General features: G+C 36.6%; 1 protein-coding gene across 2 annotated transcripts; it reads right to left on the reverse strand.

Moving 5' to 3' along the window:
- Nucleotides 1–19: 19 nt before the first annotated feature.
- Nucleotides 20–27,974, reverse strand: LOC145780033 (carnitine O-palmitoyltransferase 1, liver isoform-like). 2 transcript variants are annotated; one of them, XM_082591736.1, is made up of 16 exons: nucleotides 27,843–27,974; nucleotides 24,141–24,215; nucleotides 23,699–23,838; nucleotides 22,600–22,762; nucleotides 20,734–20,984; nucleotides 20,172–20,346; nucleotides 19,400–19,484; nucleotides 14,693–14,904; nucleotides 12,525–12,694; nucleotides 11,667–11,889; nucleotides 11,282–11,446; nucleotides 9,308–9,442; nucleotides 7,809–7,961; nucleotides 5,728–5,841; nucleotides 2,919–3,011; nucleotides 20–2,282 (listed from the first exon to the last, which is right to left on the reverse strand). In XM_082591736.1, the coding sequence occupies exons 1-16, from the start codon at nucleotides 27,906–27,908 to the stop codon at nucleotides 2,184–2,186; spliced, it is 2,319 nt and encodes a 772-aa protein (XP_082447862.1). In that variant the 5' UTR covers nucleotides 27,909–27,974; the 3' UTR covers nucleotides 20–2,183. The 2 variants fall into 2 exon arrangements, with proteins under 2 accessions (XP_082447862.1, XP_082447863.1); XM_082591737.1 differs by lacking the exon at nucleotides 5,728–5,841 and adding an exon at nucleotides 6,058–6,171.
- Nucleotides 27,975–27,986: the final 12 nt, after the last annotated feature.

Consider the following 27,986-nt stretch of genomic DNA (forward strand, 5'->3'; position numbering starts at 1 on the left):
ACAAAAACCTTCAAAAGTATCAAGCTATGTTCACAAGACTGGAACAAATATTTATTTTCTTCAAATGACGCAAAGACACCGCACAAAAATGAAACTCATTATAACCATTCATTGATCACCGACGTCTCCCTTGCAAGTTCGCTCTGACGTCAACAGGGGGGTACAATGTGAGAAGTGCAAGTTTGCAAGCTTGTTCGACTACGAGGATGGGCTGTTCGTACATCACCCACTTGAGGTTTGCTGTTATAACCGGAACCGTAATATGGCGATACAATGATTGGCGACATGGGGGATGAAAAAAATGGTAGCCTACGGTTTCTAAGAAGTTACTACACAAAAACTCCTCGACATGACAGGCTTAGCATGCAACACTGAAGCAGTGGCTTTAAACCTTTCTTCAATTAATCCTAAATGTTATTATTTAGGTGCAAACTAAAAGCAGATTTGTTGCATTTTGATGACGCAACATTAGCCAAAACGTTCAAATAGTCTAGTAGTGCCTGAGTAAAAAATAGCCTACATACGCGCTAAATATTCTCACTGTAAAGTCATTTATCAGAAAGTTATGAAAGATAGTTTAAATATTGCAGAACTAAACATACCCAGCGATGTTAAACATACCCTACGTAGGCTACGCAAGGCTTTATTTTCTATCTTCCAATCGGGGAGAGTTAAAAACAATCCACGTGAAGTTATACTTGGAATGGGCGAAATACAGAAGTAATCGAAGAACAGTGTTGATGGTGCTTTTACTTAAAAAGCTTCCGACAGCGATAAGTTAAAAAGATTTAATTAAAAGCTAGTTGAGGCAATAATAAGTTTGAGTGCATGTAGTACAAAAATCGAAGTAGGCTAATTTGCAAAATCAAAATTCTTAAACATCAGTTTGACCTACTGTACTCGCTGATATAAAACGATGCAAACTTCGGGTAGATAGCTGAGCACGAATTAAAACAAGCAAGACAGTCACGATGAGGAACAGAGACGATCGCAGGTTAGAATCTAGCTGTGATGTGGATGTAAAGATAAAATGAAAAGTGATGAAGAAGTTTTGAGTAAAATGATTGAAAAGCGGAGGCTAATGGAGGTCACCAGGAAAAGGAGATGAATGTCCAAGTTTGGAGGAAGAGAGCCCGGGAGACGAAACCTTCAAATGAAGAGTGAAAGCGACTGGGAAAATATTGACAGATCGTATGAAAGGACAAAATATGGTATGCCAAAGAATTACATTCAAATACATCAAATGAACATAAAATGACAAATTATCAGGAAACACAAAAATCATTGCAGATGCAAGTTATTTTTCTATGTTTACTCAGAAAACATCGTCAATCTACGTTCATTTAACGGCGTAAAAATTACGTAAACAACACCGTTGCAATTTCGCACATGTTGTTGTCTGGAGGTTCTAACAGCCTTGAAAAGAACGTCGCACTGGAGTAAAAGCATTATAAGCTTTTTGTGTTTGATCGACCGATCCGTTTAACAATAAATAGAATAAGTGAGGCAAGAAACAAATTCAAAGGTTATTTGTACTTTGTCGAAGCAAAATGGTTCAACTACCATCGTTTGGACTGTTTATGTAAAATAATGCGATTCTTATGTGTTTGCATGAATAGACAAAGCAACAAGAGGGGTATTGTCAAAAGTGTGACTCGGTTAAACAGGTGATGATAAACGCATCAAACATCAATCCGGAAGAAATAACCACAACATACGTCGATTTAGAACCGAGGAGGAAAGCATAATCCAGACACGGAGCCCCAGCTAGCAAAACCCGTTCTTTTACATTGATTCAACGTCTGCGGACATTGAATCAATGTAAAAAGAATGGATTTTGCTAGCTGGGTCGAAATTTGTGGTAGGCCTGAAACAAGACTGACAGCCTAATTTTAAGAAGAAATCAGGCTGTTGAAGGCAAGCGCGTCCGCATTAAAGGATCTACAACATTTGGGCTTGAATCTTGCCGGATTATGTTTTTCAACAAGCCCGATCGCCACCCCAGGAACAGTTTTCTGGTGAGAATCAGACTACAGTGGTTCTGGAATAATACATTGTGATGTCATAACTTAGCTTCGACCTAGTTCAAATGGAATCATTCCGCACTTAAAACCCACAGTTTTACGACACATGCTACAAACATAAAATAATATCATCTGTCACACAACAACAGTAAAAACGCGTCATTTGGTTGCTCCATTCGGCTGTGTCTTCGTCTGTTCGCAGATCCCTTTTATATCAAGCATCGCCTGTTCAATATTCTTTCCGAAGCGGTCAGAATCCTGAAGCAGAAAAATTGGTCCAAATTATTCAGATGCAAAATTACAGTATAGCAGTGTGAATGATACAGGCTTGCTTGTTAGAAGAGTTAGAGCAAAAGGAATAAACAAACTTTAACCTGCGTATACTTCGGTTGCCAATGTACTGCATTCTGGAGTTGGATCAATTATATGTTTCAGTTCAATTACATTATCAAATTTTAACTACATCACATTGTTTTGAAATTACATTTACTTTCAAATGTAATTAATTATATACACGTTACAATTACAAAATTACATGTTGCAATATTTATGTTTAAAAATGATTTTTTACAGTTTGATTTTATCAATGACAGTAGAACTGCATTTGATGAAGATATCATAGTACAAGAAATTACATTTTCATTATATCATAGTACATTTTCACGCACTTATTCACCGACGCACATCTATTCTACATCGTATATCATGCGTGCAACTTACCAAATGTAACTGTAATTTGGACAAAAATTTTGAAATTACAATTACATTACACAAGAACAAAAAGTGCCAATTACAATTACATGAAAATGTGTAACTAATTACAATTGATTCAACTCTGCTACATGTACGTGTCGTACAGACTACAAGTAGTAAAAACAAGAAACTTATACTCACAGTCTCAGGCGAAGAATATTTGCTTGAAATATGGAACATGATAAGATTTTCATGGCATATGATGTAGGACACTCCATATCCATCGTCAGCAACCTATACCAATATTTACTCGTGTTAGTCTTAATGGGTCGTGGTTGTGTATTTAGGACATTTACACGCGTAGACTTATTCTTGCGTAAATTATTGTGACCTGAATTAAAATCTCAAGTCAATCGATTGACTTTGTGATTGCTGATGTATGTGATTAATTGAATCATGATCTTTATCGATGGATTCACAGAGTTCAATGAATTTAAAGGTTTTAGCATTTGTAAACAATACATTTAATATACCTAATTGGATTTTTAGCTGTCATTGAAACGAGAGAAATTTGTTTAGAAAAAATGGCATTTACGTTTGCTAGTAAATGGTATTATCCAATTTTTTTAGTCGAATGGTAATCTTATTACAAGACCAAATTTTCCGACAAGTAATTTTCAATATTCAAACATTTTTTGATAGATCAGTATGCTATCATGTAAATAATTTCAATAGGCCAACAATTATTCTTAAACTTTACTGAACATATCGTAAGCTACCACCGATTGAATGACAGTGAAGACAAAAAGTCTGATATTTCAATATGCGAAGCGAGTTTCTATGCTTGCAAAACACAACCAAGCAAATTATCAAACTGTAGTGATATCAACCGAACGCTCTTATAACCCGTGCTAAGCTACCGGAAAGATAGCCCATGTTGACTACAAAGTGGTGACTTTTCATTGACAAAATGTCAAATTTGTAGACTTATTTTGAACGAAATTCAATTTTTGCAACGGTAGAAATCGTACTGTTTTGGCATACGGTCAAATGAATTTAAATGCACACATATCATTTAAAAAAATAAATTGTTAGAAAGCACTCCATGCATCCAAGAAATTTGCATCAAGATTGTTTCAAGCAATATGCGACGTAACTGATAAGCTGATTGAAACAAGCAATCTCAAATTGAACTTCGCAAGAAAGTTGGGTCAGCAATTAAGCACAGCAAATGTCAATCTACTACATGCAATAAAAGCCTATTCTCAAGAATCTCTAGACGTACGGGAAGCAAAAATGTTCACTAAGAGTAAAATGCCTTAAATAAAGGGATTGCCAGATGCTATTTCAGTCCAAATGCAAGTCTTAACTAGGTTGGAAATAGACTAATGTTTGCCTAAGATAAATCAACAATTTTTGTCTAAATGTTGCAAGTCCTGTAGGCTAAGCACTTAAAATTTACTGACAACATTGTATTGACAAGTTAACTGTTTTGTCTCATCCGGACTTTAGTAGTTTTGAAAATTTAGGGCTAGCTTTAACAAAAAATATCATAAAAAAAATTAATTTGCAACACTTTTTGTTTACACACTCCCAGCGTCAAAATGGCGTAAATTGCGCGTTCCCTCACGTGCTTGATTTCCCTGTCGTCACGAAACACACGCACAAAAATCAAACTAACAATTGCATACCATAGGACTAGGAGCATCACATTATTTCGCAGGATCCCAAACATGCAGCCTTTGATCTATGCGTTTAAAAAAATGAAACAACTGGCCAGGTTTGTTTCAAGCTAGGTTTTAGCGCAACTACTGTAATACGCCTGCGTGCGTGTACGTCACATTTGCATGTTGGTTAACATAATCAAAACCATCATCGAAAACAAGATCATTATTCTGAAATCCAGAATGCTGCTCTTTGCGTCAGACTTCGAAGCTTTGTAGTCTCATAACTAAAATTGTAATAGGTTAGTTTTTGCTTTGTTATGATGACACAGGAAAACAACAAATTCTTCAATGCAAAAAGCGAAATGTGTTGCTTGGTTTTGGTTATCATCAAAATACAAACAATTACTGATTTTGATTGGCCTTTCAAGCTGACAAAATTATACCAAAAAAAAATTGGAACAGTATTGATTATATTGGCATGCGGTGCATGGTGTGTCAGAAGGCAATGAGAGATAGCAAGTTCACTTACCAGTCGTAAGTTCAATAGTTACAACACAACACTTCGTGCACCAACGTTGAGTGTCAGTGACGAGCAACAAAAATACATTCCAGGCCTTCTGCTGGAGCACCCGAGAACAACGGACCAGGCCATGAGCAGTTTAGAGTGGTTTGGAAATGTAACATAGTTGCAAAGAGCAAGTCAACACCATCATGTCATGCAGGCCAATTCAATGAAGCAATGGACAGGACACTGCTGGACAACCTAATGTGAACCGCGCTGAAGTCTCATTTTAATAAAATTTTAACAATTCAGATTTATTGTGCATTGATTAAGAGTAACCAAGGTTAAGTTCAATAAGGTTAACGTTGCGATGCAAAAGTGGTGGTAGTAGTCTCATATTCGCAGATCTGTAATGATACGCTGTTTTAACGTGATTGGATGCTGAATCATGAAAATATCATCAAGTAGTGTTAACTGAAGATGTACGTGGATGCCAACATAAATGCAAACTTAAATAGCCGACATTGTCGAAGCGTACATGCTCAAACTGATCAATTTCAATGAAAAATTATGATGAAAAGGTTTCTCGACATTAATAAACCATGACCCGAATCACAGTGCGAAAAATATATCTTTGTTTAGATTTGAAACTCATATGGGGATGAAAGGCATTAAAAGAACAAAGCCTAACTACAAAATCATCATCATTTTTACATTGATTCAACGTTTGCAGATAGCAAATAAAGTTGAATAAAAAAAATGACGTATTTTGCTAGCTCGGAGGGCAACAGTTGTAGTCCTGGCCAAAAATGTACATGCCATTCTCTTAAGTCAAACGTACCGGGCCAAATCCGCCTCCGCCCGAAACGAAATCGGGGCAGTCCTTAAGGTCGATGTGCATGGCCTGCTGGTGTGGAGTTTGTGAAGTAGAAAGACGCCACGGTTCCGTTAAAACCTTTGCAGCGTTCGAGCGATGAAAATATGAATGTGGAGTGTAAAAAGAAATAAAAACAAATTAATTGTTAAACATGCAATTTCAGCACAGCAAACCGCTACCCGGTTAGCTACTGGCAATCAAAAGCGGCGATGCTACCCCCGCGTGACGCCACACGCACTTCTCCGTCATGGTGACGTCACACGCACTGCTCCGTCATCGTGACGTCACACTCACCGGGCCGAACCCTCCCCCGCAAGGAGCCATCCCTTGGTGTATTTTGGTGTCAAATTTACGGCCCTGATCCATTGAAGTCTGAGAAGTGGACAGGCTCCAAACATCGCTCAAGACCTGATGTAGAAGACCACCAGGATGACAGGAAGTAAGTTACATTATTTCTACGTGAATTAACACTTTTTCAAAGTTAAATTTAAGATATAATGATTAGTCAAAACTTGGTCTTAAATATTATCACCCATTTTAAACATACAAACACAATTGAAAAAAAAAATTATACACGTTAATAACTACACGTAGTAAACTTTAGCCTCCCACGAGGAAGAGCAGCTGAGCTTATAACAAAACTTAGTTCTCGTGGGAGACGTAGTAAAAGCGGAAAATTTATATTGTGTGGAGAAGCCAGAGCGATCTTCTATCCTCATATATACGTTGATAGTTAGTTTATTAACGTTTAATCAATATCATCGTGTTATCTAACAACATTCTTAATGAATGACTTCAAGTGCTGCATGAAAGTCAAGTAAAAACGCTGCAAACAATCTAAGAAAACATCATGAAGTACAGATATGTTTTAGCATTAATGTAGTACATCACAGACATACCATAACAGTTATGATAGGTTTACCGCATAGAAAAATATGCGTCACAATAAATACAGTCGTATACATTAAGATATTTAGGAGGTGTATCTAGCATTGTTCAGGGGTCACTTAATAGAGTATTGATTGGGAACATTTTCAACAATCCGATAGTCTGATTACGGCAGACAACACCAACCTCAGACAGCAGAATCCGTCATTTTTACATTGACTTAACGTCTGCAGACGTTGAATCAATATAAAACTGATGAATTTTGCTGTCTGAGACGTGACTGAAGTCACATTTTCTAAAACGAATAAAAGGGTTTTTAATCGATTTTCAATCTCAAAAGCAAGTTATTCCATCTTGCTTGTTTTCATCGGGTTGAAATAAAGATACTGCCATGAACAGTCTCTCGTAAACACAAACTGGAATGTGTTTGTTGATCTTCTTGCTCCAGTATTCAAGGTGCGAAAACCAGATTGATAGAATGCTGTTTTTTTTCAAGGTGAAGGTTAATTGAAAATCTTTATCATAGGTCATAGGTCACAAAAGTGTGTTGTAGATTAACATAACGCGGAGGGCTTTGTGTAATCAAATACGTATTACGTATGTAAAGGCAGTCAGCAAGTTGTTAAACGTTAGGACGTATCCATTGCTTTCTGTGGTTTTGCCAGTCGCCATTTAAAACAGAACAGAATAAAGTTCGTTTATCCAATTTGAAAATTTTTTTTGTAAAAAATATAGCACTCTACATTGAACCTCCAAAGAGTAGGTTACTCAACAAGGGGGTTAAATTTATTTCTTGAAGCTAAATTTAAGTAAGTAAAAAAAAACAGACTAAATGGTAAATTCCCTACAATTTGGTAAGGAATTTACCATTTAGTCTGTTTTTTCAAGGTGAATGCCTGGTGAACAGTCTCTCTCTGTTTTTCCCTACAATTATTACAAAAAGAAAACCTAATTGGGATAAATTTATGTTTAGGCGGTCGGAAAGGGGTAAATCAGGGTGAAAAGTGAAGAACCTTTGTCCTAACGCATGTTTGACAAAAAAAAAATTGAAACAATTAGATCGAGTGATTTGAAATGCGAAGAATGGCTTGCTATCTTGCGCGTTGTTGCAACAGGCTAAAACATAATTTGAACACATTCTTTAAACTTAATACCACCTTTTGTAAGAAGGGCGACTCGAGTTTAAAATACTTGGAAACGACGTAAAGACAAAAAAGATGGCGGTCAATTCCCTCCCCGATCATTGCACCTTTGTACAAGTTCACGTGACGGTCCACGGCGGTCTTCAGCAAACCACGTCGCTCTTTGTTCTAGAAAGATGTTGTATGAAATAAAGCGCCAATTTCCACAGTTTCAATGTAACATTCACTGAATGAAATGAAAGCAACCAAGCCAGCAAACCATTCCTTTTCTGCATAGATTCAACGTCTGGAGACGTAAAATATATGCAGAAAAAAGTACTAGTTTGCAAACTGGAAAGTTTAAACAAGTGTACTTAGACTATACAAACATAATACACGAAAACAAACACTAGATGGTACAAAGTTATACCTATATTGGTCGTTAAAACGCCAACCTATTGGTGAAACACTGTATAAGCGAATAACAGTACAGCGTAATCAAAAATTATATTGCTTGCGCACAAGTCATTATCGCAGTAATACTTATAAAATAAATTTTTATTATCTTGCAAAATGCTGATGATATAATATTCCAGTAGTTCTTCTTGGTGAGTTTTGTGGCCGTGCTAACTACAGACGTATAGCTTACTACATAATTTTCTATTCAGGCACGTTTTAAACCTGTCAAGGTTTTTCCACCTTTTCCCATTCATTAACGTGCTGGTAGCTCTATATCGACTATTGTAGTTACTAGTATCTTTTTCGTCTCGGACGCGTTAATGACAAAAAATAAAATGATTGATGATGTAGCCTACCATGCTTGCCTCATCATTATACAAACCCTGCATGGACATACTGTATAGTTGACTTTTTTTTTAATTTATAGCGCGCTTTTAGTTTCGTAAATTTCTTCGGCATTGAGACGATGACAATTTTTTAATAATATCAAACTTTTCTTGTTTGTCTTAATTCGTAGGGACAAGATTGAGTTTTCATTTGACGTTCTAAGTGCACAAACACTGCGATGGTTTAGGAAGTTGGATGAACAGCAAAAGATCTTGACAAGCAAAGATAATATCTGCAGTACAATGTTGTCACACCATCGGTAGTGCAGGTTTTTACAAAGCTACACACTGTCCCCATTAGCAAATTAATCCATTTTTACGTTGAATCAATGTAAAAACAGCACTAATTAGCTGGCTGGGTTATTAAATCTCATCGATGTCATACATTGTTGTTCGGATATGTGCACTGTGCAGTGTGCAGTCATTCTACTGATTTGTTGGCTAGAAAATGTGCACACAGACACATGTAGCAAAAGATAGAAGTTGTACTATTAAACAGCACATCGTACTATGAAACAATCAGCAACATCATTAACTCGTGTAAATACAGTAGTAAAAAACTGGTATTTTAGCTCTGGCGTGTGGCTACATGTCGTGGACTATACACAAAGATGTGCATAAAATAAAGTATGTACGATTGTACGTCTATATAAAATAATTTTGTCAAATGTTAGTTTAATATGTATTTACATTTGAATCAGGACTTTCCATTGCTCTAGCAAATGCAGTCATTTCACTGGTGCAAGACCTCACAGTCTCAGTGCGCCCATTCTTGAACAGTCTTGTCATCGATGCTTCGTAGGTTAGTGCAAAGTGTCCTTTATCCTAATAACAACATTGCGTTTTATTTTAATAAAAAATGCAAGTACAGTATTGATATTGTAAAAATCAAATCATCATCATCCGTTTGTCCCTCCTTCAGTAGATGAGACCTGGCATTTGTCCCCCGCTAGCAGGGGTCCGCCAGATTTTGCAGCAGTGTTGCCATGCTTCCTTATTGTTAGGGTTGTTTCTGTACAGGCTTCTTGCACTCTCACTCAACTTGCTCTCTAAAAATCAAATGTGTTCAAGGACTAGATAGGATTCGTTCAGGGAGGTCTCTCACTGCGAGACAATTGCCAAGTGAGGCAGTGTGATTCGAAACAAAATATGTAGCAAAAGCACTTTTTGTCTTGATATAGTTTTAAAATAAAGTTCTTGAGTGTAGCATTTCGTTTCTATAATGAAAGTGTCAACCCCGTGCAAACTACGGCTCCGGGCTTGGAGACGAAGGTATGTTTGCAAGTCTAGTCAAACATTGTTTTCGCTAAAAAACAGCTGAGCTTAATTTCACAAATATAATGTTATGTTACTTTGACCAATAACAGAAATTTATATCTCAGTGACCTGGAGACCACAAGTCAAACATGGCCAAATTTGAAATCAAACCCCAGCAGGAACATTCAAACATGTTGCCTCCAGCGCACCTTCGAAGCATTATTAAAAATCAAACCAATTTGGTGGTTATCATGTAGGCTACTCGAAATGAAAACGAAACGCATAAAGATTTCAGAAAGTTCAGCAAAATTCAAAGTTTTGCGTCATGTCGTTCAACGTCATCGATTAGAACCTGATTAAGGGAGTTCGTTAAAAATTTTTGCGTCATGTTGCGTCATGTTGTTTTGTTTGCGTCATGTTTTGCGTCATTGCGTCATGTTTTGCGTCATGTCATTGCGTCATGTTGCGTCATGTTGCGTTCGTTTTTGCGTCATGTTGTTCAACGTTATCGATTAGAACCTGATTAAGGGAGTTCGTTAAAAATGTTCCAAAGTTTTCGCTTCAACGCAGAATTCTTTCAAATAAAAATCCAACCAATTTGGTGGTTATTATGTGCTCGAAATAAAAACGAAACGTATAAAGACTTAGAAAGCTTAAAAATATTGCAAAGTTTTTCGGTTCAATCCTAATTCTTTGTCTTGTTTCGTAACAAATCAATTTTTTTGTAGAGAGAATCTTGTTTCAAACCACGCCGCTAATACCAACAAATGTTATGCCAGTCACACTTTGGTTTCTTGCACGAGATATGTTAAAGCACCGAGAATAAATACTTCTACTAACAAAGGTGCGAATTGTCTCGACTAAAACGTTGAATCAATGTGAACAGATTTTGCTAACTGGGACAACACGAGAAACAAAGCCTGCGTACTGAAATTATACGTTGCCCCTCCCCCTGCACAATATCTCGATTTAATTGATAATATTCAACTGCCTTCCAACATTTAAAAGGGCAACCAGAATATCGGAGAACGAACTGCAACAGCAAAGTGCGATCTTATAGACCTATAAACTAAATCTTGCTAAGGGTGTTGAAAAGGGTAACAACTGTAACAAAATGCAAGGTACAAAATGTACAAAGCTGTCAATATTTAGTTTTCGTGTTGACGTACTGCAGCGCTGAACAAGAGCAATGGTAGTGGCATAATTCTTCGTAAGGGTTTTAAAACAAGAACCAGAAAGTTTTCACAAAATCAAACAAGATAAATTACAACTATGCTATTAAACGTCTCCTCGTATACACATTACACAAATACACACAAGCTCAGAAAGTACTTGCAAAGCATCGCGTTTGTTTTAAACTAACGCTTCCCGAAACAAAAATTACTTATACCTTTACAGCAAACTTGCCTTAAGATGGGCGAGCTGCAGAGCGGCCTGTATGTAAGCATCAGGTGACATTTTGAATTTCTTGATCAGCCCTTTCCCGAAGTGTTTGAATGGCATGACGTTGAGATGTACGTCGTCAGCTAGATCTTTTGCGAGAGCCAGGCTTGTCTCTATCACTTCATTGCACTGCAAAGAAATGACATAAATAACAGTTTTGCAGCAGTGCAATACAGCAACCATGTAGGCTACTACACACATTGACATGTCAGATGTCAGTGGCTTTGGATTGCTGAAGAAAAAATGGTATAAAACAGTTTGAAAACGCCGAATCGTATGCAGAAACAACACAAGAAAGTTGAATATATACATGAACAAAACCTTGCAATATTTGAACAAAACGTCTTACCTTTGGCGGTATCGACCATCGCAGTCGTAGAGGAGAAATCGGTCGTACGGTCAATACACCTGAAACTTTACCATCAGTATCGTAAGACAATTTCATGTATTCGAAGCTTAGAGATTCTTCCACGAGATGACTTATAATGGGAGCGTCGGCCCAAGAATGTTCAGCATTGACGCCAAACCGGCCATTCTTATACACGACCAGATTGAACGATTTGTCAAACCACCTACAAAAGAACATAATAAAATATAAGATTATCGTAAAGATTCTCAATATCAATACAGAATGAGGCTGTTTGATAGAATCAACCCCATGGTAAAGTCAGTCGTGCTGACTGACGAAACGTCGGAAATCAAAGCTGAGTGTCATTCCTCAACATCCTGGGGTAGCCTAGTGCAGCCACCAGAAGAACGCAAGAAATTTTATGATTCTCAATATAAGGTAGGCTACCATCGAAATTAAAATTACCTCAATAACACGAGACGATCTTCTGATGCAAACCAAGCTAAACTATTACAAGGTGTTTCAGGTGATAATCTGCATTTATTTCAACGTTTCGTCAATCAGACAAGGCTGACTTCTTCGGGGGGTTACATCAGGTAATATGACCACCTTGTAACACGTGTTACAACTTAATCTTACTTAAATTTGATAACTGTTTTGAGTAACTCTTTAAAACTTTGAGAGTCTTCTACAGTCAAAATTAGCTCACCACATCCTTCTCTCAAAATTAGGGAATAACTGTTTTTCTTCACATACAACTTAGGTAAAAATTCTTTTTTCTCCGTTGAAGTGACTTGTTAGTTTTAGACACAATGACACGCTAAAAAGCGTTTATCTGACATGGCCAACGTTGAGCACCTGTTGTGGCATCGACCGTGTAGGAGAGATCTTCCAAAGGATGATATTCCACTGGAGTCATCATCACTAGTGACATGCTCTTCATCATCTAAGATCATGATAAAAGCGGACTTCTCTATGGCGTGGAGAGACTTCTTATTGACTCCCTCAGTAAAGAAATCGTTTCGTGCCTGAAGATAGAGAATTATAAAGTTCTTGAAGCCATGAGAAGTATTTCATGAAATGCATGCATCATAGATCAATACACAAATTATGAAAATGATGTAATACTAGTGCTCAGTAACATTTACTTGTTGCCGCAAATATAAAATGCAAGAAATAGCAACCATGATAATAAAACAAATAGAAATGCACAATAGTAACGTTACAAAAAGTGAGAAGTGACAATTCAAGGTCTTTCAGCCCGGCAGTCATCTCTGGGCATGACGATAAGGCTGATATAATAATAATAATAATGGAAAAAGTGTGTGAAAAGAAAATAAATTACATGTGTAGTTCTTAATAAAATCCAAAGAAAAGACTACCATAAAGATCAAACTTCCAACTTAAATAAGCAGAGGTCTTCTGGTGGTTGGTTTTAGGAGGCATTAACAACTATTGCGTTTTTGCAAAATACCGATTTTCGAAAACATCTTTTGCTTTCATCTAATTTTGCTCTTCCATAAACGAAATATACAGACAAGACAATGGATATTCAATTATTCATTTATATATATCGAGACACGGCATTATTCCACTGGCATTGCAAATAACCCTTCATCACAAGACTCATCAGTGTGACGGTTTGGTTGGATGTACGTCATCATTACATCAACTCGGCTTCATCAATAATGGGAGAATAAGACAGAAATTCATAAACTTTTTTGGCTGCGCCCCCCTTGACGTCACTTGTACAACTTTGTGCCCCCTTTTTCTTGTTGTTATACAAAAAGTCAAACAACATGAATTTTATATATATGTTTTGGATTTTAAAGCAAAGTTTATTGTCTATTTTTGGCCTAGTTAAAAGAATAAAAGGATCACACTCTACATTTTTTCGCATCAATGAGAAGGAAGTAGCTGCTTTTTCGAAGCCAGCCGTTTAGTTCGTGGCTTAATTGGAGACAATGCACATCGCATGTATGGTTCACAATTCACAGACAAGTTTGTTCCGACCTTGTGTCTTTACAATTACAAGTGTAGAAAAGCCACTTTTACACAAACTAATGTTACAAACAGCGATTGTTACCAAACAATGGACTAAACAACCGCAAGAATAAGCGCTGGGAGCTAAAACCAAAACTGGGTCACATTACCATTCAGTAATCGTGACACAGGGTGAGGTGTTACCAAAATTTCTGTTCATGACTTGTACAATACAGTAGCATACTAGTACAAGCAGCCTACCACCTTCGCGGCCCCCTTGGAGAATCTTCACGGCCCCTAGTTTAAAAACCACTGCAATAAGATGTTGCGCAACGTTAGTTTTTCCGTAAGAAATTCAAGAAGACATGCATGGTATCCAAACCATCCCAAGTAGCAAAACTCGTCATTTTTACATTGCATCTGCAGACGTTGAATCGACGTAAAATGACGGGTTTTGTTGTCTGGGATAGTTGCGAAGCCACATGTTGTGCAGGCTGAAAACGACAATTTGCTAATCACCTTGTCAACGCATGATGGACGGTTGGGGACGTTAAATATAAATAAGAGGCCAGTCCCACGCACAGTTAACAATGTTGCGAACCGTTACATCGTTTTAATTTGCGTTGAACGTTGAAATCATTAAAAATCGGCAGTGGAAAGACGACAGTGGCACATAGCTGTCTCGGTCTTGTGGGTCTCGCCAAGTGTCTGCCACCACTTATTAAACAAATTATTTGCATTGCTGCCTTGGCAAAAGGCTTCGGTAGTTGATTGTTTTGTTTTCACAGTGGGAAATATGGGATTTGGTTGCACAGAACTACTACACAGAAGATCTACTGGGCAAGTAGCCGGGTGCTTAGCTGCTTAAAAGTTTGAAAGTGTAAGCATTTACTGGAAATCTTATGGCAAATTACGCCTGAAAAGCAAGTATTGGGAATCACTGACTACAAACCACGCTGAGAGTTGTCAGTTTGTCAAATAGAAATATGAGACACTAAAAAGTTAACAACAAGTAATAGATGAAGCAAATGTGTAAATTGTACCTTCGCCCAAGGGGTTCTTTCTCCAGCCGTCAATGCGGCAAGATGCTCTTCTCCAATCGCCGGCTCAGAATCATCGCGCAATATGCATTCTATAGCCATCTCTAACGCCTTTGGTTCCAACAACAATCCGTTCTTGTAGCATTCTAGTTTGAACCATCTACCTTGGTGATAAACTGCAATGTGCCGTGAGTCCATGCAGTGGTGGATTGTGTCTAGAATCAACAAAAAATAAGTCAACGGAAACACAATTGAGACGAAGCTTAACTAACAAAGCATTTTAAACTTTTTATCAAAAATATATCAGCAGTTGACTCTGGAAAGATCAGCAGCGACAAGCAGTTCTTTTAGACTGACAAGCATCTTTAGTGGGGCTCTGAACTTCATCGGAATTTAATGTACAATGACCTAATGAAGATATCATCACTGACACATAGACATTTTTTTCACATTTTGTGGAAAGGTGATGCAGTAAAGAAGAATAGATACTTTTAAAACAATGATAGAGTTTTGACATAGATTAGCACCATCAGCAAGCAATGGCATGATTGTGTGTAGACATTTCATGTTGAATAATTTTAAGAGTTCAACACATGAGAGTTCTAAATTGGTGACTTCTTTTGACAATTAGTTTCTATATAACCTCTATTTGAATAAGATACTGAAAAAGCCGCCTTTACGGTGGCGAAAGCTTTATCAATAAATTATACAAATTTCCGAACTTGACTGGTTTTGTTTACTTATTATATTTAATCGTTCGGTTGCATTCTAAATGAAGGATCCTTGTACAACTTTTCATTCTCAATAACATCGAGGAACTAGAACAGAGGTTGAGAGAAGTCAGTCTTCTATTTCTTTAATTATAACCTCTATTAGATGGCTCAGAATAGATTGTTCTATTCGTAAAAGTTTAACGCAAAACCACATGTGAGACAAAAACTACAATTGTGAATGTAATTGTAAATAAACTTGGTTCTTTGTAGCCGAGTCATATTCGAAAAAAAGGTAATAATTAACAAACTCTGCAAACTCTGTGTGGGGGATTTTCCTCAAACAATTCACAAAAACGTTAGTTTCGAAACTGAGCACCTTTACACGGACTAATCAACAACATCCTGAGTAATATATGACTCTGCGTTGACAACTTGCCTATAGAGAGTCGTATATTATTCAGAAAGGGGAAGCATGACGTGGGGTTCCGGTATAGGCTAAATCGAAATTATATTATCAGAGGACTTACAACTTTACATTACAACAAAGGACTCAAAACTCAGATGCAACTAGCCACAGGATTGTTAGTCTGCGTTCTTCGGCTATTTTACTACCTGCCCTTATGTCATGCTTTGCAGACAGTATGGTACGGTAGGCCATCAAAAACTATCACATCGTGAATTGCCGTCAGGCATAACAGCGATTAACACAATTCTTGTTTCTTTTTGTAAAAAGTTTAACGTAAAGCAACATCTAAAGCTACTGCGTCAACCGCGAATGTACACAACCTTGGTTTCTCGTTGTCAAGTCGTACTACAACGAAAGGTAATGACTGATGAGAACTCACAAGTCTGCTTGGGAAAATTTTCCTCAGATAATTCACAAAAACGCTAGTTTTAAAACTAAGCAAATTTGCAGACTAATCCGGTTGTCTACGCTGAGCCATTAGATTACTCAGAAAGTGCCAGTTGGATTCAGGTACAAACTATCGGATTGACCAAATCGAAATATATTACCACTCAGTGCACTTACGTACAACTACATTCAAAGGGCACCGGTGTGCGTAGATAAGCATATATCCTCAAAACACCAAATACAACAACTAACCACAGGATTGTTAGTACGGGCTTCTTAAGCTTTTTTCTACACTGTGTCGTGTAGAATATAAAACTTCCATAACAAAATTAAAATTTATTCAAAGTCAACCACCTACAGCATAAAGTGAATAATAATGTGTGAGGCACTTCGGCCTTAGAATTCAATCATACTTCCGTGCGGGGCATCCAGTACGCAATCGCTTTTAGACACAATACTTAAAAAGAAGAATGTCATGGATTGTTATTTTTATTCAAAAGAGGGCTTCCAATCTCCGAGAGTATGCTCTGCATGCAAGCCAATGTTTTGTTCTAAAATAGACCACTAACACGCCATGTAGTTTCAACTGTCACTCTATCTGTTCATGAGACCCTCCACGATTGCCAACAACCATAATGTATGGTAGTCATTTTTAATGCGATGGTAGTCATTTTTAAAACCATCTACCAAGATACTAACAAAGTATTTTAACTAGAACATGGCCGTAATATACATTATACAGTATGTTGCTGTAACTCGCAAACAGAAGTACGAAAAGCACATTGTTGCAGAAAGACATGAGCAATCGACTTTTCGGCTTTATAAAGAGCGACATTAATTTAAAACTGATGCTGATGATACTGATCTGATGATACTGATAAAACTGATCAGTGGTGTATAACTTTAGAAGTGTGCTGGAGGGAGCATTCGTAATTGAAAGAGACGCACTGGACATATATTTCAATGTGAATTCCGCATTTTTGTCGCAAATTACAAGCAATTTAGAGGCGAATTCCACAATCCACATACTACCTGTCAAATGTGAACTGTATCAGCTGCAACAATCGCAAGGTATCAAACCAATGCCTGCCTCACAAGCAATAAAAAGCCATCCATATATGAGATAGTTTGCCCATAGCCTCTTGTCAGATACAACCCTCGATTTTGCTTAAAAATCTATCAAAATTTGTTATAAAATGTTCTTGTTGGGAAAGTTAAACTGAATGAATGTAACCAGCTAAAACTATGTAAGGTTCAAGATGCGTAGAATTTTCATAAATTTATAACTTATTAAGAAAAATAGATGCAATTACAGTAACCCATAATCGTCACATCAGTGAAGTACAGATACGTTGGGCTTTGTTCTGCGCAATTTCTGATCGGCAGATATGGCTTGTACACATAGACAACGAAAGACAAGAATAGCATTGATCACTTCCATTTGCGCCACTCAGTCGCGACAGCCGGTGGAACCTACAAAGTTGTGAAAGCCCGACATATTCCTTCAGTCAGTTCAATCGACGTCCACAGTATCAATGCATGGAAGCTGGGCAACCTTTCAAAACTGCATGTGCCTACAGATGACCGTTAAGCATGCAATAGAGCAGTTCGAATCAGTCTTCAAAATTTTACATTGACTTAATAGAAACATATTGTCAGTTGTCGTTTCAACGGAGAACTATCCCACATTGCAAACAGTCCTTTTTACATTGATCAAACGTCTTAAAAAAATGCTTTGCCGACCGAGTACTGACAATGTAGTGGTTTGGGTTAGCAAACTGATGAATTATGGCAAAAACGCAACCGAACGTCCATCCTACCAGTTTGATCAACACTTAGGTGAAGAAACTAAACTGCTGAGAAACCAAGTTGTAAAGCTAAGTCAGTACATACCCAGACAGCAAATCAGTTGTTTTTTTACGTCTGCAGGCGTTGAATCAATGTAAACAATAACCGATTTGCTGTCTGCCGTATCAAAATTGACGAAACTGCTTCCACATCCGTGCAAGTGAAGTTATCACGAAGCTGAAGAATGCTTGACATCGTTCAAATAACGTTTCCCTTATGAACCACTGAAGTTCAAAAAGGGTTTAAAACTTTGCATCTGTGCAATCTTTCTACAAATTTGATTAGTTGTTTCTTTGTTATTTTTGTCGGGTTCAACAAAATTCAATTAAATAAAAACATTGTGAAAGAGCACAAGATATGTCACAACCGTGGAAGAGTTGGTGAAAACATTATATTACCAATACTTTGAAGAGTATCCACCGAACAGAATTTATAGGCTGTAGAATTATTGTATCATGTATTACGGGATGGAAGTTTGTTGTTGCAAAACGTGCAGCTAATAAAGTCAAAAGAAAATTGACTCATCAGCCAACCGTTCACTGTGACAGCTAGTAGCAAATTCTTAATCTAACAATAGTAACTGGAAGTGAGAAGAGCAATCAAAATAGGATTTACCGAAAGTTTGAATGTACCCAAACAGCAAATCAACCGTTTTTTACATTGATTTACTGTCTGGGCAGTGATTGTTTTTCAGTTTTGGTTGGTTAAAAAGCAATGTGTCATTAAATGCGAGAAAGTTGACGATGCGTGACAAGATGTTATCGCATCACTTTATGCCGGCGAAGATTACAAATGTGAAAATGATGATATCTACTCTGGGTCGGTACAAAAGCAGCAGTGCCAGAGTATGTTAGTTTTTGCATCAATTTATGGCCGAAGGTTTTGCAACAACGCTAAATCCTTTGTATGTATGGGATGAGTGCAAATGTGCTGTAAAGCAGTGTAGTAGCATCAGAGCGAAGGTGAGACAACGGTGGATAAGTCTTGTAAATGATGTTTGTTATAAACCTAGACAGCAAAATCCGTCAACGTCTGCAGACGTTGAATTAATGTAAAAATGATGGATATAGCTGGCTAGAAACTAGTTTAAAATAAATTCAAGAAACCAGTTGTCAGTTATTGCTCTGTGTGTCGTGCTTGGACTGAAGTCGTGCTCCCAGAGATCTAGATAGTTTCGATTTTTGAATCAGAGCTTTGTGGCTCTTTCGAAACAGAGCGCAGCGTTTGACAACAGTGACCATCAACATTAAACCTTGGTTTACTGTAAACAAATCCTATCAGTTATAAAAAGCTTACCCACTTCAACACCTGGTAAACGAACAGTATTAAAAAGCCTCTTATACTGGGCACTGCACAGGGGTACGACACCCATAGCTCGCAACTGCAATACAAAAAAAATTGTTATTTTGTTTTATGTTTAATCATAACATGGTGGTCACCATGAATCATAACATGACAATATCGGCTAAATAGCAAAAGTTTCCCCTTCTTTAATTCGTCTATTCTGCTGACCACCGCTGACGCCACTAACGTTAAAGTGTGGTTATTGCTATCCTCTACTGTGTGCATTTTGTTTCAAGCCTTTGTTTACATTTTCTAAAAACCAATTAAGTACCAAGCAATGCGTCGCATATTCCGGTTAAGTTGGAGTTAACAATAACATTGTTATATTGCAGCCGGCTGCGTTGCAAAGCCATAAGCGTAATATTGACAATATATCTACAGTGTGGCTGTTATATATAACTGCACACATTATTAACTATTGTACAAATATATTGCAAATTGCAAGTTACGAAAGATAGATTAAGAAAAGTTAGCCTAAAACGTCGGAATAAAAGCAAATTGTCACTGTATACATCTTGTGATAGTTTAGCTCAATTTGCACCAGTAGAACATCTCCTATTATTTATTTAGCCTAAAAAAGTTTGAAAAAAACTGCAGTCCGCTACGGTTAGCTGCACGTTTCAAATCTTGTATCAATACCAGCAATGTCTGCAACAAATACAATGCAGTATAATTATGCAGAAAATATTAGCTATCAAAACAAATTACAAGACATGTGGCTAACTGGTTTAACTTTCTCCTTGTCCAGAGAACTTCGAAATGCAAACATGGCGTGAACGATGCTGGCCGCACGCGACGCTTGCAAGTGGGTTGGCCAATTGTACAATAAATCCATTCCATAGTAGTTGGAATTAACCATAATGGGACCTCTTCCAGCTAAGTAGACATAGCGTTCCCACCTGTTATGACAAGTAATTTTCAACTTTCAATAGAAGCTAACAAAAGCAATGCATGCAGTATAACGTCATTTAATTACAGATTACGTGAAAACAAGTTACTTTTAGTTAGACAACTTTCATGTTTTTATATTATGTTAAACGCTGTGTGGTTGTTGGGTTTTGTTTGTCTATGGTTCAGGAAAATCACCTCTTTAACAAAGCTGTAAAAATACAGCAACCAGTAACAAGTAACATACAAATGAATAAACGTGAACACGTTGGCATTACCAACCGTGGCAACCAGACAACTGTACCTCTCCTGACAACAAAACTTGTCATTTTTATATTTGTTCAACGTTTGCAGACGTTGAAAAAATGTTGTTAGATGGGACATGAAGCGAAACTTACCAATCCAAAATGTAATTGCTGGACCACCACGATTTCAAAATAAGACGTCGCTGTAACTTTGAAGCGATTGTGTCTAAGAATTGTTTGGATAGCTTTTCCATGTTCCTATACTGCTCGTCGTTAAGCAAAGGTCGTACACTTGTCAAGTATCGCTGCACGGTGTCTTGCAAGGCTGGGACCGGTTGACGTGGCATAGAAGCTTGATAACTGTATAATTTAGGATTCGACCCTCCAAGAATTTTTGCAAAAAACTAAAAAAAAATGCAATAAAAACATTTATTTTAAGGTACTCGCTTAGGACCTGCATTGTGGTTGCGATTCACAGTCTATTTCAGGCTACAGCCATTTCCAGATTATGCCAATCTTTTAAAACTTCAACACGATGTTCGTCCGCTCAAGGTCTTTTTTTGACACAGCCAACGTACACCTACCGTGCTTTCACAGGACACTGACCATGGCTACCTAGACATACATTGGGACTGCCTGAATGGATTTTTATAAAAATTATATTTTTACGCTTTCTTTACTATCTTCGGGTGATACAATCGGTTTTAACATCATCAGACGTTGAAAAACAAAGACAATTTGATTTCGAAAATTTCAGTTAGATTGGTAAACGATTTTTAACAGTCTGATTCAGCGTTTTTCAACTTACTTTTTTTTATTTTCTACTGCTTCCCCAAGGCAACAAAAAGTTTTTATACCATTACGAGTCAGCAAAATGTAAAAACATCTTAGAAGATTTTAATCAGACACTAGCAGTAGCCGTAATCAAAATGTGACAAATCAGACTGCAGCTCCAGGTAGCCATGCACTGACTGATCATAATTAGAAGCATGTCTAATTTAAGAGTGCACGGGACAATGGCTCCAACACATAGCTGCAGTGCAATTGCACCCCACTAAAGTACTAAAATCGGCAATCGTGGGGTTCACGATTTATCATGTCAATACGTTTATAGGCAGCGGCTCTGTGAGAAGACGCATTGCATGAATTTGAAAAAACAAAAAAAAACTCCAAATTAATGACAATGGTGTTCTCTCTTCGTGACAGATAGATTGATTGTTTCACTGTGAAATATTTATTTTCAAACGGATGCATGATCTTTGAACAGTGACATAAGGACGATTAAAAAGGCTGGTAGTTTGTAAGCTTTGCTTCAAAATGATGGTATTATGGTTCCTGCCCATTGAATAAGTACTATTAGGCTAATCTTTGTGAAAAAAATCCTAATACAAAACATGCCAAGCACGACTTGTAGGCGCATGCCATTGCCAGGTTACCACTCAGACAGTAAAATTTGTCATTTTTACACAGATTGAACGTTTGCAGAAGTTGAATTGATGTAAAAAGAAAGGATTTTGCTACCAGGTTACCTCCCACACTCTGGCATTGAACGATTTAGAAAGATGTTAATTCACTGCAATGTCCAGTGATACAAATGCTTTTCTGAGTGAAGGGGATCATACTGAATGGCAGTGAATGCTTGGTGATATTTTATTTATATATTTCAGGCCTCATCACAACTCTTGTGCCCAAAACTATTGTCAAGGATTTTGTATTGTTCAATTTGGAAGGCCAATGCTTTTCACATGAAGGTTTATATTGAATAACAAAATATACCGGTATGCAAAAATTGTGGTGCGTAAAATGTACTTATAAACAAGTTGCAATTAAAAAATTAAATTAAGTGGCAGAACCTAAATCGCCTAGCACTACAGCTTGGGCGCCTACTTGGCATGCCTGCGCCTACAGGTGGTAAACCCTGACATAAATACATATTTTACTCAGACGTGATGCAAACAACATTTCAACAAACTCAACTTTGACACCGTTTTAAAACGAGACCAAACGAATTTTACTTACAGCCCAAACTCGGGTAGTCCATGAAACTTTGCCAAATGGTTCAAACATAAACCCGCGGTACTGCAGTAACAACTTGAGGAGATACCGCTCCAACAACACAGCACCAACCCAAAACACGGTACATGATAAAAGGTAGGAGATGGCCAAAGTGGTATTTGAAGACCTAAAATGCAAAAAGACAGCAAACAAATTGTTAAACTGTTCTTTGTGTCCCACCACGAACCGATTGAAATATTGTGAAAAGATGAGCAAGTAAGGACGTTGGCATTGTTTGGCCGTGATAAGCACAACAATACAATGCTAGTGGAGTGGAAACTTTCTTCTTTCAAATATTTTAACTGCTAAGAAAATGTTCTATATGACATTGGTGTATATTGAACTATTTACATTACCGTATTGATTAACTATCGAACTATTTGCATTCAAAAAGCATACTACACTAGTTTTTTAAAATACTTGGAAATGATAAAGTGTCAACAAAAGTAGCTTTTAATATATATAATATATAGCAATATTTGCTCAATGCAAAAAACACAGCTTTGGTTGGTTGGAAACTTATATTTGTAACCCAACTAGAATTATAAATAAACAGTAGAAGGCAAGTTATCCCAACCAATTGAAAAAAACATTTGAAAATTTAATGTTTCGTTATTTTTTGACTACCGGTAATCAAACACAATGCATCACAGAGAATACACAATTTACACATATGGTTCTTTTTACATAAAATATATTGATAACTCTCTAAAACCTCTACAGCCTGTTTCACCCTAAAGGGGGATCATCAGAAGGTCTTTATTCAAATAGAATTTATATGGTTCTTTTACTGTGCATTGTGCAATGCACAGTAACCACTAATTATTTCATTTTTCTTCAAGTTCCTCATCCTCGGAAAAAACAAAAATTATGTTGACTAATTTCAAACCATGATTCACATCAGTTTCTACAGTTTCAAATGCATTGAATTGTTTGGCAAGTGTGGAGTTTGGCTACGTATTTATAGTAAGCCCACCGGCTTCATACACCTCTTTATTTTCAAACATGATAAAAACAAAATAACTTTCTTGAAAAAAGCTGAATGAGTGTAATTGTTACTTACGATTCAAACAGATGATCATGGATAGTTGGGGATAAACCAAAAGTTAAGTCGTAATTTAGAAAAGAGCCCAAGACAACAACAATGTAGAGCAGAAAAAGACTTGAGAACTTTGCAGGATAAACACCACTGGCAAAACGGTTCTGTAACAATGCATTAGCACAAAGTTAATTCCACTGCAACAACTTCATGCAATGAAGGCAACTACATTTTAAATTATCTGCACCCTCGGCGTCACCTTATTTTATAAAAAAAAATAAACAAATGATTACTAAATGCAATAACACGTTTAAGGTAAATGAAGCCAGCTTTTTGCCACAACATGTAAAGCTGATGTTACTAAACACAAATGTTATGAACATACCTTTAAAAAAGGTTGTACAAGAAAAGTACCAAGACTCCATTGTAACTTTGCAAAATATACAACATTTAACAAAAAACTCACCAAAAACCGTACACTGCGCTTTCTCCATGAACGAACACTAGAAAAATATACACTTTTCAGTGCATCTCTGGATACCTATTAAAATAGTAAGCTATTACATTCAACTACTGTGTGATAATACAAAATAGCAAACTACAATATCAACCCATAGGCCTACCAGAAGCCAAAAGATATTTTTTAAGGCTGTGGCTATATTTACACTATATAGTGTAGTAATAGCCTCAATAATGTTGCCAGGTAAGGAATTCTGCCCTAATTTGAGAAAAGTTAAAGCTGTTAAAAACAAAAACTTGTATTGTGGAATTTTTTTTTAGTTCTGGGCAAAAATCAAAACCCTAATCTTATTCCTAACTCTAACCTTTATCTAACTCAAATTCCTATTTCTAACTCTATTCCTAACCCTAACTCTAATTCCTAACTCTAACCTTAACCCTTTGTAACTTTAATCCTAACTCTGGCAACACCTGATTGTAATCATGGCAACAAGTGTGGAAAAATAGCCACTTCCTTTTTTTAACTTCAAACGACCATGGCAGTACTTCTATTATGGTAATCATATTCAAAAATCACACTTTAACACAAAAACTCTGGCATAGAATTTACAGTTTACACACACAAATAAGTATTTTTGTAGTTCAGGTAGGCCTATCCTGATAAATACTCACAGCTAGATGCTCTAAAATTTTGCAATGCTTAGCAAACCATGATCCATAAACAACACAGAAGTTGAGTTAGACACATTTTGTTTATAATCATTCATATCGTTTGATTACTGCGTAATAACAATCATGGCAAAAATATTGTTATAAGATCTACAGTATGATGGCCATTCTGGCAAGACAATTTGGATTTGTGCAGAGAGACAAATGCAGCATTGCATTGAATGGGAGTTGCAAAGGTTAAGCTTTTTGTTTGGATAGTGCCATGTAACAAATAAAGAGAATGAATACAGTATTTAAAACAATACTTTATACAACGAAAGATTGGATGAAGAAACAATCAGGATGATTGCAAAAGATCATGATTGATCATCATTTAGTCAGCCACCACATAACAATAAATCTAATTACACATTTATACACAGGTTTTCAGATGTTTCGTCCATGAAATTATTGGTCTGACGTTTCGGCGCTATAAGACATCAGCTACTTTTGTGGAAAGTGCAAGATTAAGAGTGCCAAAACACTGTGACAGCAACAAAGTTTTATTCAAAGTCGGCAAGGGCCGAAACATCTTGGGCAATAACTTGCGTTGCTTTTGCTTAGCTGCTTTCTGATAAAGCTGTTGCGGAGGCAAGTTCAAATGTAATCTACCATAGCGAAAAATAATTTAAGGCAATGTGAATAGCTTTGATGTCATTAACAATTTGAGGGTTTGCTTTCAGCCTACTAAAATAGTCCCCAACTCCTCACTTATTAAGCCCACCTCGGGACCGAACAAGTTGGGGCTTATTAAACGGAGGACATTTTCAAGCATGAATAAGGGTAATTCTGGACCAGACCAAATTGGGCTTAATAAGTGAGTAGGCCTGTAATGTTGAACCGCGGTCTTAATTAGTCGGCTTGGCTTAAAAGTGCCTTGATATTTTGTGGTCAGCCATAAAAATGCACTTAAACTTGACTTAGGCTACTTCTTGTTCATTGTGCTTGTGTCATCAAAAATTTGTCAAGCTGTTTCAGGCCACTAATATGATGACGTTTCAAACAAAAATATGGATTTTGTAATTATTTCTGATTAGATTTTTACAGGGTGATCAAACCAAGTGTAGACAAACATTTATTGAAATAATAGTATATACCAGGGCTTCCCAAACTGGGGGTCGCGACCCCTTGAGGGGTCGCAAAACGAACTTTGGGGGTCGCAGAAAGTATACAAATTTTACACAAAGTAGCCTACTGCATATTAACACTTATGTGCAAGATGCTGTGAAAGTTATTAACTTTATTAAAAGTCGTGCACTCAATAGGCTACCCGCAGCCTAGTTTGTAAATTTATATAGTGAAATATAGAATAGGAGTTTAAAACCCTCCTTGCTGCATTGTAAACGTGGATTTCAAAACCAAAGTCAATGCTTTCAAAAGTTATTAGTGTTAAAAAATTAATTCGTGTTTTTTTTCTAACGGAAAAAAGTTTAGACATTGTCTGCTGTTTTTGTAGAGACGTTTTTGGAAAGGTTTTTCAAATTATGCTATTTGTCAGGTTTGCTTGAAAAAAAGGTAGCCTACAAATTCAATTTGTCCTTCCAAGGAGAAAACATCTATGTTTTTACATTAAAATCTAAAGTTGGAGCGTTCATCAAAAAATTAAATATCTAGTAACGAAAGATTGAAAATGATTCATTTGAAATATTCTCATTTAGGCCTACTGAAAAGTTTTTGGCTAACAATGGCGTGGAATCAAGCGTTATTAAGTTTTGACTCTAAGTTGTGACTTGAATTTTCTGGAAAAAAAGTTTCACACTTTTTGCCGAATGTTAGAGCGGAATATTCACCATTACATGGCTTAGCAGTAACCGCACTTCTGCCGTTAATCTCCACGTATATGTGCGTGTCAGTGTTTTCAACGTTGGTAAAATACCGTTCCAGCAAAAGTAACATTGAAACCGTCTATTGACAAACATCGAGCGACGGCTAAACCTACTTTGTGGCAGAAAGCAGTCGCACCCATCACACTGAATGAATAAATATGTTTACTTTTTGGTTTTGTTTCCAGCAGGCTTCAAGTAGGCCTAGCACAGTAGCTGAGTAGGCTTCGAGAACGGATAGCTTAAGTTTTTAGTTTTCGTTTAAATTAAACCTTTCAATAAATATCACAAACGTATAATTTCGCATTGTTTAACCTTTTAATCGTAAAGGGTCGCGGAAAATTTTAGGAGATTAAAAGGGGTCGCGAGCAAAAAAGTTTGGGAAGCCCTGGTATATACAATACATCCAAACAGGAAAAAATTTACACATATAATTATAAAGAAATAACAAAGAAATATATAAATAAACAAAATGTAGCGGTACTCTTATTTTTCAATGACATGATAATAATAGGTACGGTAGGTTTTTTAATCATTGCTGTTTTCAGATATTGTTACTATGACTTTGTTTGCATAATCAGACAGTCAGTAATGTCTTCACCCCCTTCAAATAATACCTGGCTTGTCGTTTCAAAAGCATATTGCAGCTAAAGTAAATTACTGTATGGTATATTAAATTATAATTGTATATAATATATAAGGCTTTAGTGTTTTAGTCGATGATCGGAATCACCTTGTTTTAATTGTTGTTTAAGTGTTAATTACAAATTTATGACCCAAAATTTGTATCAAGAAATTTTTTGTCACATGTGAACTTCAATCAAAATAATATCCGAACCGTGGCAATTCGTTCAGACGTACGTACAACTGGAGAAGGTGGCAATAATTCCCAAAGTACCGGTACCTAGTGCCGAAAGATCTCAGGGACGAAACATTTGGTACATCATACACACAGGTGTACAAAAATAGACATATGACTTGAATTAATGAAAAAAGGTCAGCCAATGACAAGCCTTTAAAAGATTTTGGACCAGAATACAATCTAACAATCTATGCAACAAAGTACTTCAAAATCATATGTTTTTCAAAATGGTAAGAATAAAAGGCATATGTATTTCCGAATTTACTTTCTACAATTTTGATTCTTAAACAATTGAAAATATAAAAAAACTGCTCACATGTATATTAAATCCTTCTTGAGTCACAGTAAATGAGAAAGCAACAGCAGCATGTGCTTCTGCCATGACGTGCAGTTACAAATTTTTTTGGTTATTTTTTACATAAAGTTGAACAAACATGTTATAAAACCTGAAAATGCAATT

The sequence above is a fragment of the Aplidium turbinatum genome, chromosome 11, assembly GCF_918807975.1.
Source record: "Aplidium turbinatum chromosome 11, kaAplTurb1.1, whole genome shotgun sequence".
NCBI lineage: Eukaryota > Metazoa > Chordata > Ascidiacea > Aplousobranchia > Polyclinidae > Aplidium > Aplidium turbinatum.

Excerpts from the sequence above, each read along its gene's own strand:
- LOC145780033 (XM_082591736.1), bottom strand. The coding sequence starts at position 27,908 with ATGGCAGAAGCACATGCTGCTGTTGCTTTCTCATTTACTGTGACTCAA. Across the intron at positions 24,216-27,842 it reads AAGAAGGATTTAATATACAT|GTATCCAGAGATGCACTGAA; the intron begins GTGAGCAGTTTT and ends CTATTTTAATAG. Across the intron at positions 19,485-20,171 it reads ACAAGGAGAAAGTTAAACCA|TTGCGAGCTATGGGTGTCGT; the intron begins GTTAGCCACATG and ends TTTGTATTGCAG.